Source organism: Diadema setosum, chromosome 3 (assembly GCF_964275005.1).
Source record: "Diadema setosum chromosome 3, eeDiaSeto1, whole genome shotgun sequence".
Taxonomy (NCBI): Eukaryota; Metazoa; Echinodermata; class Echinoidea; order Diadematoida; family Diadematidae; genus Diadema; species Diadema setosum.
In genome coordinates this window covers 16,528,123-16,541,555 of record NC_092687.1, presented here as the reverse complement: position 1 = coordinate 16,541,555, position 13,433 = coordinate 16,528,123, and the positions used below count along the sequence as shown (strand labels likewise).

Here is a 13,433-nt window from a genome sequence, read left to right as displayed (position 1 = left end):
CGCAGAAGAACTGATTCCGCGATCCCTTTAACCTTTCATAAAATTCACGTTTTAAGATAGTAACGATAGCTTGTAGGAGATAAAGTAAGTTAGCGTCCCTGGCTGTGGTTCTGAACACAAAAGGGGACTGAAAAAATCTTTTACAAATTAGCAGACATAATGCCGATCCTCCAACACTGTCGCTCCATTACGTCACTAATGCTGCTATCAATGACGAAAAAAGAATACTGGTTGTGTGATTATCCACCCTTTGATAGCAGGAAGTTTACCTTTCATTGTTCAAGGCTTCGTTGATGCGGGGTTTACTCGGATACAAGGCGTGAACAGTGTCGTCCGAGTTCTTTCATTCGGAATTCCTCAGAATACACAATTCAATCTAGGCAATTAGCGCTGCTACTTCGCAAAGCTGTTAGCCAAATTCTTTGCAGACTTGACCTCTCACATGTCAGCTACACGTAAGACACGACAAACAGCTATCATTACACACATTCTGATTTTAGAAAAATAAAGAAACACACTTTTGAGAAGTGACACAGCTTTCTGTCACTTTCTCAAATAGGTCCAACTTCTAAAAAATACACAAATGACAAGAGTCAGAATATCCTCCAAAGGGAACACGAGCTATTTGGGCATTGATAATGTTTGTCGTCCGATTTCTCTCCATGTCGTCGCGGTCCAAACCATCATAAGAAAATAGGGCAATAAGTTTTATTAACCGGGGAAATAAAATTACGCATTACATACATTTGGCTTAAATTATCATACGAATTGTCGACTTTATAAAGACGAGAATAATTGACAACTTAGGCCATGCTATATCTCCAAAGATGAACTTTAAACAGCAAGTCACTTACCAGGGAACGCAAGTTATAATTATTTGAATGAATTCATTAATGAGGCCAATAAAAGTTGTAAAAGTACACACACACATAGAGAGGTTTCAAGTTCGATATGTGATCATGTATTAGCTCATTGATAAAGTATCATAAATTTTTCGTGATCATTCGTTGGAATTATTTTTTTTCAGCGCCATTTGTGCGTCACATCAATCACCACTTCATGAAATGTGGTGCATGTATCAAACGCAACTCGCTGGTCATGCAATCGATAGCCTTGGTCAGTTCACTGTTATTACGTAATTAAGCCCTAGCAGCCGCCGACGCCGCCGCGCGCACCATGCTTTGTTTTGTCTTCAATGGGGTCAAGAGCAATGCTTCATTAGCATACGCCCTAGCAACAGAGGCGGAGTTTCAATCGGGCAAGAACAATAGGTGCGAAACGCAACGCAAAGGCGAGCATTCGAAAAAAATGAAACCGAAAAAAATTGTCGCAGAAAAACTGTGATTTGGGACCCTTGTCCTCATTTTTACACGCTGAAATTTTCTGTACAAATAGATAAAACGTCAAGGAATCAAAATCCGTCATAAAAAAATTTCGACCCGAGCAGTGCTTCCCCTTCATTTTCGGCTCATTACGGGAAAAGTCCCCGTGCGACTTATGACTCATTTTGTTGGAGCGCCACACAATTGTAGTAACAACCAAAAACTTTACCCTGTATCACTGTCTTGGGGATAAAACCTTGTATCTCAAATATGTCCAATCTTCAGGAGAGGGAAAAAGCAAGTGGGTCAAAGCGTAGTAACCAATGGGATAGGAAAAAGCGCAGTAACTAATTATGAAATGGGATAGCCTTTCCTTTGGCATGCTGTGGTGGCTTCATTTTGGGGGGTAAGACAGGTAGGATCTAGACAGGACATCACTGACAACTGTAACTGATTACTGTAAATGAGAAATGTTCGTGTGTATTTTAATTCTAACTTCTTGGCAAGAGCCAAGATTTGCAAAATTTAAATTCACTTGAAAATTCTTGTCTACACTTAATGCAATGGAATGCCGGTGGCATTTCACGATGGCTTCATGCCATGAAAAATGCTGTCGGCTCCAATTCGCAAAAATTCACTGCCATGAAAATATCTTGCTTTACAGTATTTTGATGATTAATCCAAAAAGATGCTTTTCATCAACTTTAAAGGGACTGTACAGTACTGGTTGAGGTAGGGATTCATGTTTTGAACATTCCTAAGTGAGATAATGAAAAGCCTCTTATGAAATATGAAAGAGCATGTAATCTTCAGACGGATTCAACGTTTATTTGATGAAAATTGGTTTGCAAATGGCTGAGATATCCAAAAAAGTGCTAATAATAAAAGGCAACAGGCCCCAACTTTATTGATATCTCTTTGTTTCACCTTGCACCTTGATTTTGGATATCTCAGCCATTTCAAAACCGATTTTCATCGAATAAACTTTTGATACCCCTTAGAACTGCATGCTCTTTGACATCTCATAGAGTGGTTTCTGAATATCTCGCAAAACGTTAAAAGCTAATTACAATGTATCTGCACCTCGACCAGAACTGTATACACCCTTTGAGATACAAGCTTTGCCAAGCCACTGATGATACGAATGGAACATAAGTTTTGGATAAGTGAACTGCAACATTAATGGTAAAAAGCAGTAACACTTGATGGTTGTTTTACAGTGCATTATGTTGTTTGAGAAAATGACTTTGCCATTTCATAAAGCTTGTTGCAACTATCATAGGTTGCAGTAGAATGCAGTTGCTATGGCAGCAGCCATGCAGCAACCAATCAGATGTGAGCCTTTGAGTCATTACCAGGGTAACTGCAATTACAGCAGCATTCATGTGTAATCAATCATTGCAAAAATCCTTTATGAAATGGGCACCTGTAGTGCAGCTACCATCGGAGCTTACATCATTGAGTATGGGTAGAAGACTACATTTCCGTGGCAAGAGTAAAAGCCTGTAATGGTAATAATAGAACATACTTCTCACTAAGAAATTACCGGAAATAACCGGTACGCAATTTAAACTGTACTGATTCAAACTGTACTGATTGGAATATGAGTGTCTAATCATATCCATTTTGACTGTATTTTGCAAATATTTGATTTTGCTTTTCAAATGATAACCACCATAACTTTTGTCAATCCTTACAGATTAGTGGATGGCGACATCGTAGACAACACCTTTCCTGGAAAGGACTTCGTCATTGACTTCCTATCAGGGTGAGCTAATTGACAACAAATTTCTGCCTTTGACAAACACTGTATGCCAAGGTCAAAAAGTGTTTGTATCATATATTTAGTGCCCCATGGGCCATTATAACAAATTCCTTTTAGGACTGGTAGTTTTCTTTTGTTGTATCAAAATTCCATTACAGCCGAACAGTACGGTATGTACACATTACAGATGATAATTTTGGGACTTGAATTTTACCTTTGTTGTATATCTGTGTCTTGTGTTTTTTGGAAGCATTGTGTCTCGGATTGAAATGGACATAATTCAAAAGTATTGCTTTTTTTTTTCAGAACAAAAACAAAGGTTAAAAAAGAAGAAGAAATGATTAGAAGGAAATGCCCTCACTGCTCCAGGAGTCGTCTTTCTAAGCATGATTATCCCGTTGAGGACGGGCTGATTTTGCTACAACACAGATTTCCCATAGAAACCTGCCCGAGTATACTCGGGACTTGTCTTCAACGGGTTTAAGAACTTGTCATTGCACAGAATACGGAAGATAAAAGAGGAACGAGACTATACCAAATGTTTCAAATTGCACGCATCTCCCTTCGTCACATGAATCAGATGTGTAATTGTTCAGAGAGTTACAATGAAACTTATTAGGATCGAGCAATTGTCAATCCTCATGTTGAAGTATTGTGTTTTTCTTTCTTTCTTTCCCCCTATGGCTATGTTGCCTAGGTTGATGGATCATGAACTGGTTTGGCGATACGTTGACTGGGCCATGAAGAAAGATCCCGAGCTGGCTGCCAAGGTATTGTGCATATTAAAGTGTATCTGTATACAGAAATTAATAGTTTTCTGACATCGTAGGTTATTGTTCTGGTAATATCCCTATGAAATATAAGAGTGCAACGTTACTCACATACAGAGATATAGTAATATATAAAGAGACGTAGAGCAATCTCTATAATGCCAAAAATTACATGCGCCTTGATCTAAGAATAGTCGTCTGGCATTATTGACTGCATTCGATTGTGTAGTTCGATAGTTTTCTGTATGATCAGTTTACTACGATACTCTCAAAACACACAAACGCGCGCAAATGTCCACGTACGCAGCTAGGTTGGTGCTACCGCGCCGCGCCGCACCACTGACCAGGCAGTCGCGGTAACCTCTACTCATGCGGATGCATATGGCTCGATGCGGTGATACCAATAGACAGTATTCAATATAGCTGTGTGCAGATGGAGGCGAACGAAGGAAACATGCACACAATGATGGTCTACGCACGGCTACTATTTTCAGATCTGGCTACTATTGCAGTGCACACTAGTGCGTGCTGATTTATTGAAATCAATATTTCACAGTTTGGGACATTTTTTGTGATGAGATAGAATTTTCTCTAGAGTTCTTAGGACACACTCTCACACCTCTCAAATTTAAATTTTAGAGGAGAGATTCCCTTTAAACTCATCCCTGCCTCATCGTGTTTGTGTATAGACGTGTTTCTGTGACGTCAAAATATGCTCTGCGTGAGGGGCAAAACAGGGTAAGCGCATAGCCTCTAGCTAGTTCTAGCGGGCAGTAGGCGTACAGCATACCAGCTTGCCTTGCTGGCCTGATAAAATTGTGCATGTTGATAGGACATGGGATGTAATGCAATTGTCCAGTCCACTGATCTCTATAAAGGAGGTATCTTCTGTAAAGATCAGTGGTCTAGCTAGCCTGGCTAGCGTGTATGGGTGTCATCGACCCATATCCCAGAAAGCAATGTGCTGTCCCATTTGAAGTGAACAAGAGCTCATGGATTGCGAAATGCGAGAATTCTAAAAATCCACACATTGTCACTGAATACAGTCCGACCTCTCATATCCAGACATGTCGGGACTAGTCTCGTCCAGATTTCAGGGATTTGGCTGGATACCGGAGACTCAATGTATCATATACACAGCTGCCTACCCAGTGGTAGCCTGACCATATGACAGGGCTGTTTATAGTTAACCCAATGGTAGCTACATGTGACCTACCGCAGATAGCATACTCTGAAATTCTTTCTTTGCTAGAATGCATGTTATTTCGATGAAAATACAATGTGAGTGTATGTTCATTTTGTTGGGAATGATATCCAATTCATGCGAGTTTTGTTTGCGTTTGAAATCTCCCTTTTCCCCGTAATTCTTCGATTGAAAATGAAAAATCACGGCAAGATTGCGCCCGGGATATAAAGAGATCCGGATAGAGGAAGGTCGGATACGAGAGGTAGAACTGTACTCGCACGTTGGAAAAGGCGATGATGCCATCAACTCACAAGACTATCTTTGCTTTGAAGACAAAAATTTTCTTTCCTCTGATCACCTCTCCGCTCAAAAATCATCTCTCCTCTCCTCTCAAAAATCATCTCTCCTCCTCCAAAATCATCTCTCCTCCTCCGATACCCACCAGATTTTCACCGACCGACCCGAGAACGAGCCCAGCACAGAGAGGATGAGGCCAGACATGATCATCGACTACCTCCACGCCTACCCCAAGGCTGTCATCCGATACCTGGAGCATCTCGTCTTCGTCAAGAAGATGGAGGTAAGGGGATGATTAATTATCTGTTGTCATGGAAACGGGCGTGCCGTGCACTAAGTCTAGCAGGAAGTAAAGACGCGGTTGCATAGGGATAGCATGGAGTGGAAAGTCTGTCCCAGCTCTGAGGTACTGTATACGCCGAATATTTCGCGAGGTTTTGTATTTTTGCGAATTTCGCGAGTCAGGTGCTTTTCGCGAAATTAAACACACGCGAAAATATTGACGCATGTACTCTTCTCTGTTCAGTACAGGAATCCATGATCGCGAATTTAACCACTCGCGAAATCGTCGGGAAGTCCCGATTCGCGAAAATTTAGACTCGTGAAATATATAGCGTATACAGTATTTGTGACCCGCTACAACAAAAGGATCCTAAAGTCGCTGACGGGCGAGCCGAGCATGACCCAGAAAAATGCTATTTTCAGGCCTTTCCTTTGATCATTTAGCTTCGAAATTTCGGCAGATGATAGAAGATACATTAGACTACAAAATTATGTTAAAAACAGAAATCCGAACGTTTTGACAGACTTTGGTGATCTGATTCAAACTCAATTTTCTCGGCTCACATGTCAGCGGCTTTAGGATCCTTTTGTTGTAGCAGGTCACATTTGAGAATCCCAATATCAAACTGTGGACAGCTATGTCACTTATCTCTGTGTAAGTTTTTAATGAGCGTATTGCTGGCCAGTGCTATTTGTTATAGTTTTCTGATGTACCCCGGTGGGCAGCAATTGAATTACATTGACCACCCATGAATCCCTGTGCTAATGGGTCTTCAACATAACTGTGAGGAAAATGGTTAAAAGTCTTATCTTTTCTCTCTCTTTTTTTTCATCACCTTGCTTTCTACCTATCATAAACTTTCTGTGATTTTTTTCCTCTCTGTATGTCTGTTTATCTATCTTTGTCTGTCCATTTGTCTGTCTTTACCCATCTGCCTCTTGCTCTCTGTGCGTTTACCTTTTGTCAGTCGATTCGTCTTTATTTCTTCCTTTCTTTTTTGTTTAGATGCATACATCGAAAAAACCATGTCATGCCTACAGAATACTGTCTTCTTTTGTAAACATATTGTCACTGGGGCGACAAGACCTTGTATCTACAAAATGTCAAATGTTCAGGAGAGCCAAAAAACATGGTGGCCAAAGCACTGTGGCGAATGGGATAGCCTTTCCTTTGACATGCCGTGGTGGCTTCATTTTTGGAATAAGACAGTTGGGATCTGGACAGGACGTCACTTAACCCATTATTTGACCATTAATCAAAAAAAGTCATTTTCACCAAAAGTGCAGATACAAGGTCATGTCACCCCAGCGACGGTATGTATAATAAATAATTTATTAGTGGAAAAATGAGCAAAGAAAATGGGATTCCATCGGGATTCGAACCGGAGACTTCCAGATTGCTAGCCCTGTGCTCTACCAACTGAGCGATAGAAAGCCATAGTTCAGAGTTCGTCCCCAGAAATCCTTGATTCTCAATGCTCAAATGGTCAGAAGCTACAATGTATAGCACTGTGTTTGTGTGTGACACACACGCACACACTTGAACCTGGCACTATATGTAAAATATGAAGGTGACTTCAAAGCATTTTCATCAACAGGTGTTGATCATATTCATTGAGGTTTTCTATCTTCTTAAGTGTTTTGCTGTTAGCCTCGTACAAACTTACATCACTGAAAGAAGACTTGATTTGCATCTCTCTCAGTTTCTACCTCTTTTCCCATCAATAGTGAGCTTTAGATCTGTGTCGTGATTGCTAAAATGATGCTATTAGGCTAAAATGGTGTCCTGCACGTGTGCGAGGCAGCTGTTTCCATTGTTCAAGCATGGAGGCTGCGTCGTCTTAGCGTTAGCATTTGCAGATCTGAAGCTCGGTGTTATTTAAAGGGAAGGTAAACCCAAAGAGCAATGTGGATTGAGTGAAAGCAGCAACATTAGTAGAACACATCAGTGAAAGTTTGAGAAAAATCGGACAATCGATGCAAAAGTTATGAATTTTTAAAGTTTTGGTGTTGGAACCGCTGGATGAGGAGACTACTAGAGGATATGACGTATGAGTGGACAACAATACAAAGAAAATATAAAGGATATTCAACAAAAATTCACTTTTCTAGAATTATGAAAGAGCAGTGGACCAATCGCTTTCAGAAAGCAGGGGGAATAATTGCTACCCTTAACATATGTCAATATCAAGTTGATGGAATTTGTAATTTTCTTGAAAAATGGATTTTTGTAGTATTTTCTTTATATTTTCTTGATATTGTAGTCCACTCATACGTCATAACCTCTAGTAGTCTCCTCATCCAGCGGTTCCAACACCAAAACTTTAAAAATTCATAACTTTTGCATCGATTGTCCGATTTTCTTCAAACTTTCACTGATGTGTTCTTCTCATGTTGCTGCTTTCACTCAATCCACATTGTTCTTGGGGTTTATCTTCCCTTTAAAGCTAAAACATAGTTTTCAGAAGGGCTCAAAATTTAACTTCCATCATTTGGAATTTGCGTGAAATACATTTAAAGGATCCTACAAGACATTTGTCTAATCTGCCAGGGTAATGAGTTGTTTGGGAGTATTTTGAGATCAAGAATTTCATACAATTTTGGTCATATCCATACGTCTTTTATTTCTGCAGTTCCTTCCCCATTCAGTAGTGGGTTGGTAGAATTTTACTTGATGAGTGACCATGCTCCAACAATTGTATTTCCAAACAAGCAGCCTGCGATTCACCGTTAGACAGAAGATCTATGGATCCTGTTTTGGCCCGATTTTATGGATCATCAATAATAGATTATATTGAAAAATTGTGTAGCAACCACGACTGCATATGCACTGATATTCTAGTACTTCTGGCAAACCATTTTGGATGATGTTTTGCATTTTCATCATTACCCAACTGGAATCGTCTTCTTGTCATAACTGTATTTCATAGATTTCTTATGCTTATTTGTACATTTCAGACCAAAAATCAACAGTTTTGCAGGCACACGAGAACTGCGTTTTCCCTTTAAATGATATCTCATCTTTACACTACATTTCTTTATACTCTCTATGAAATCAATGTTAATCATGTGAAGTATATAAAGGAAATCAAAAGTGTTTCTTGAGTCAACCGCAAATCCTGCAAGCATAAACTTTGAAAGAAATTGATTTGCCATTAAAGTTGATATTAACCCCTTGAGGTCGGACTGATTTTGCTACAACACGCATTTCCCATAGCCACTTGCCCGAATATACTTGGGACTCGTCCTCAACGGGTTAACTTACATCCCAGTCTCAAACTTTGTCATTTAAAAAACTACCGAGTTATTTGCGCCGTGAGCTAGGTGATGAAAGGGGCATCCAGCCGTAACGCTCGCATCCTGGTAGAACAGAAGGGGCACGTTTAGCAGCCACACCCACGCCTCCCTGTCTTGTGCCGATCCACTGAAGCTTGGCCGAGCAGAAACCATGGAGCATTTTGTTGGGCCTCGTCAAAGACGCAACCAAATGTTTTTCTGAGACATATGAGTAGTAGAGCATGCATAGGTGATATTGAGCCAAGATTTGCCCAAGTATGGAATCGAAGAAGGAAAAAAAAAAAAGAACTCTTCTCACCTGCGACCAACTTGGCTGTCTTTAGGGGGAATTCCAACATGAGTTCCCTGCATGCACATACATTGCGCCCGTTTGACCTTTCCAGCCCTTAAGAATCTTTGACATATTAAATTGTTTCTGGTTGTTGATTTTATTTTCTTCAAACCACTTCTTAATACACAAACTGTAGCCATGTCTTACATTATCCTCCCGAGTGAATTTAGATTCTGACTAACTTCTCTGTCCAGTTTGATTTGGTGTACCAAGCAGAACTATGTGGCAATATCTAATTATCTTCATGTTACCTCTGCCAAGGAGGTTATCGTTGACAAGATCTCGTATCTACAAAATGTCAAAAGTTCAGGAGAGCAAGAAAACATGGCAGCCATTAGCACTACATCAAATGGGAGAGTCTTTCCTTTGACTTGCCGTGGGGGCTGCATTTTTGGCATAAGACAGTTAGAATTTGGACAGGCCATCACTTAACTGATTATCTGACCATTAATACAAAAAAGTCGTTTTCACCAAAATTTCAGATACAAGGTCTTGTCACCCCAGCAGCTTTATGTTTTTGTTGACATTTGTTTCTTTGTCTGTCTGTTTGCAAAACACCTCCAAATGATATGAATGGATTTTACTTAGATGTTTACAAAAAGTTGACAATGTCACAAGGAATAGATGATCAAATTTTGATAGTGATATAGATCACTGTCTAGATGTATTAGGCTATAGGGTGGAAATCGCAACATGGGTGGGAAATGAGATACATGGTGGAGGTCCGTGCCTCTCAGAGTGCCTTTCTCGTTCCACATGGATTCTTGTTCAGCATATCTTCTAGTACGAAGTATCAAGCGTCACATAATAGAGAAAAAACAAATTTGTGTCCCCTTTGGGCCACCATAATTAGGCAACACAGATTCCAAATGGATTGTTATGTTTTATTTTATTTCGGGTTAATACATTCTCTTTTTACCTGCCAGAATTTCAAATCTAAAAGCGTTTAGTGGCCCAAATGGACCGCCAGAGAAAAATGTTGGTGTCAAGCCCTGATGTATGTACACAACGTCATGTCTGTTTGTATGTATGTATGTGTGCATCAATACTAAATAGAAACAAGCACACTTTTAGCAAACTAATACTCCTCTCATACAGGCCTAATGTGGTGAAGAACAATGACAAAATACTGAATGGATCTTTCAATTCTGGAGATGAATTCCGTCACACCAAATGCAGTCAGGTACAACCGGCGTGGAATGTTTTGTCCGATTCGCCCGACGGCACAGACACCAAGAAGCTTTTGTTTTGCCGTAGAAGGAAGTGAGACAATGAAATCTAGTGCGCTCAAAAACAGGTGTGCAAAATTAACAGCTTCGTTCAGCCGTTTATGCAAAATGCGACCTTCAACTTGAAAATGTTGGATGTGGTTGTAGAGGTTGCACTATTGTCATTTCTACTCTTGTTCCTTTTCCTTTTTTTTTTGTGCATTAATGAGCTTGCATGTGTGTTCTACTGACTAGTTTAGTTCAGAGTGCGCTCCTTTCAGATAAATGAGTTGTTATTGTCAACTTTAAAGGTAGGGGATACCTTTTACAGAACTCCCAAAATGCAGCAAAACATTAAATATGAACCTCAGGGGACTTGTTTAGGCCACTGCTTAGAAATTTGGAAGTCAACAGTTATCTACAATTTGAATAATGCACAAAACTCAACTACTCAGTAGTTCTGTGTGTCAGCCACACTTAAAGCCTTTTTGTTGCAGTCTTCTGTATTTTTTATCTATAAACAAAAATCTAAAAGTATAAGAGCTGATGTAATAACATATAGAGTGTGTGTCAAGAATGTATATAGAAATGTTTGTAAGTTTTGATGAATTTTATTCACAAAATATACATGATGGACACACATGCAGTGCATGGGTCTGCAAAGGTAGCCTAGTAATGTACTGGAATTTACGGTGAGCCCCGAAAAGAATTCAATTCAAAATCTGACGGTCAATAAAGATGTACTGAATGTTACCTTCCACTTTCAATACTTTATGGGAGTTTCTACAATGATACTCTCTTCAGCATACCACTGTGTTTATACAACTCTTCATTTAAGGCATGCAAATGGGATTCCCTACCTTTAAAATATAAGAAATCCGTTTAGTTGTTTCTTTTTTCATAAAGTTACTGTAATTATGTAACATTTCTATTTAAAGGACAAGTTCACCTTCATAAACATAAGAATTGAGAGAATGCAGCAATATTAGTAGAACACATTAGTGAAAGTTTGAGGAAAATTGGACAATCGATGCAAAAGTTATGAATTTTTAAAATTTTTGTGTTGGAACCGCTGGATGAAGAGACTACTAAGGCTCGTGATGTCATATGAGTACAACAGTATAAAGAAAATGTAAAGAAAATTCAACATATTTTCACTTTTTTTCGCATAATAAAAGAGCACTTGACTTGCCTCTTTCTAAAGGCAATGGGAATAATATTACCCATAACATATGTCAGTAACGAGTCAATGGAATGTGTACTTTTTTCAAAAGATGAAATTTTGTGAAATTCTCTTTATATTTTCCTTATATTGTTGTACGCATGTGACATCATACACTCCAGTAGTCTTCTCATCAGGCAGTGACAGCACAAAAACTTCAAAAATTCATAACTTTTGAACGGATTGTCCGATTTTCCTCAAACTTTCAATGAAGTGTTCTACTAATATTGCTGCATTCTCTCAATCCTTATGTTAATGAAGGTGAACTTCTCCTTTAAAGAAAAGAAGAAATGCTCTGTTGACCTGCAATTCTTTAGATGGGATCTGTTTTGTTCCCTGTAATCTTGTATACTACTGCCTTTTTCATTTAAAGATAATAAAAAGTTTTGGTACCTCAAAAGCTTCCCTGAATTTCCTTGTCTTGGTTTGTGTTTCAGGTTAAAGTACGTTGTCTGTGAGAATTACTCGCCCCAAAGTGCTCTCATGTCTTAGTAATCATGCAATAATGGTTTCGTACCAGAGCCGACGCTGTACAGCGTCGATAAATATTGTACGAAACCACCGACTGCGACCAGCAGCGTGCAGCCCATTGTACGCATAGCTAACTGCGACCAGCAGCCCCATACGCATAGCGTAATGGGGCTTCGCATTGTAGCATTCAGGATCATGACAGAATTAGTATCGCGGGTAAATGTCAACTTAAAATCAAAAAATTTCTTCGATTTGAAGACTCACCAATTAAGTTGAAGTATTGAAAACAGGCTTCGATCAACGTTTGGTTCTGCCAATAGTCCCTTTCTGTTCGAATTGATGACTGAATGTGACTCGGTCGAGAGGACCTTGGGAGAGCTACGTACACTGGATACCATGGCCAGCGCATGCGCACACCAACATCTTATCCGTTCATGGATTTGAAATTTGTGTGCATGTGATGTGTTCGCATGCACTGGCTGTAGTATTCAGTGTACTGTATGTAGCTCTCCTAAGGTCCTGTCGACCGAGTCACATTCAGTCATCAATTCGAACAGAAAGGGACTATAGGCAGAACCAAACGTTGCCCGAAGCCTGTTTTCAATACTTCAACTTAATTGGTAAGTCTTCAAATTGAAGAATTTATGGGATTTTAAGTTGACATTTACCCTGCGATACTAAATCTGTCATGATCCTGAATGTTACAATGCGAAGCCCGATTACGCTATGCGTATGGGACTGCTGGTCGCTATGCGTATGGGGCTGCTGATCGCAGTTAATTGCATGATTACTAAGACATGAGAGCACTTTGGGGCGAGTAAGTCTCACAGTGTTAGTTATATGAAAGGTACTTTAACCTGAAACACAAACTAAGACAAGGAAATTCAAGGACACTTTTGAGGTACCAAAACTTTTTATTATCTTTAATTTCATATTTAGATTCACTTCTGAGAGCACATATAGATTTCCTTACTGCAAAACCAGAAGTGTTCACATGCATTTTAATTTCACCAATTTTGTGAGATCAAAGGTTTCACAAAATGAGAATGCACTCAAAAGTTCTTGTCTTCATTGTATGGTATGCACTAAATGCTAGTAGCAATTCATGCCGCAAAATTGGTTGTTTGCTCCAAGTCGCGTAAATTTCTTGCCACAAAGATGTCGTGCTCTACTGTATGTAGTGATACTTCGTACGATGCATTTTATGATAGCATTCTTACACATTGAAGGTGCTAAAAAAGATGAAGAAGAGAGAGAGAGAGAGAGAGAGAGAGACAGTCCA

General features: G+C 39.5%; 1 protein-coding gene across 1 annotated transcript in view; it reads left to right on the top strand.

Annotated features, from left to right (window-relative positions):
• Positions 1 to 13,433, top strand: part of LOC140226226 (transforming growth factor-beta receptor-associated protein 1-like) — a 74,250-nt gene that overhangs the window by 30,057 nt on the left and 30,760 nt on the right. The window contains exons 16-18 of the mRNA XM_072306715.1: positions 3,022 to 3,090; positions 3,785 to 3,857; positions 5,489 to 5,623. Of these exons, the coding sequence (XP_072162816.1) occupies positions 3,022 to 3,090; positions 3,785 to 3,857; positions 5,489 to 5,623 (277 nt within the window). The remainder of the gene's footprint in view (positions 1 to 3,021; positions 3,091 to 3,784; positions 3,858 to 5,488; positions 5,624 to 13,433) is intronic.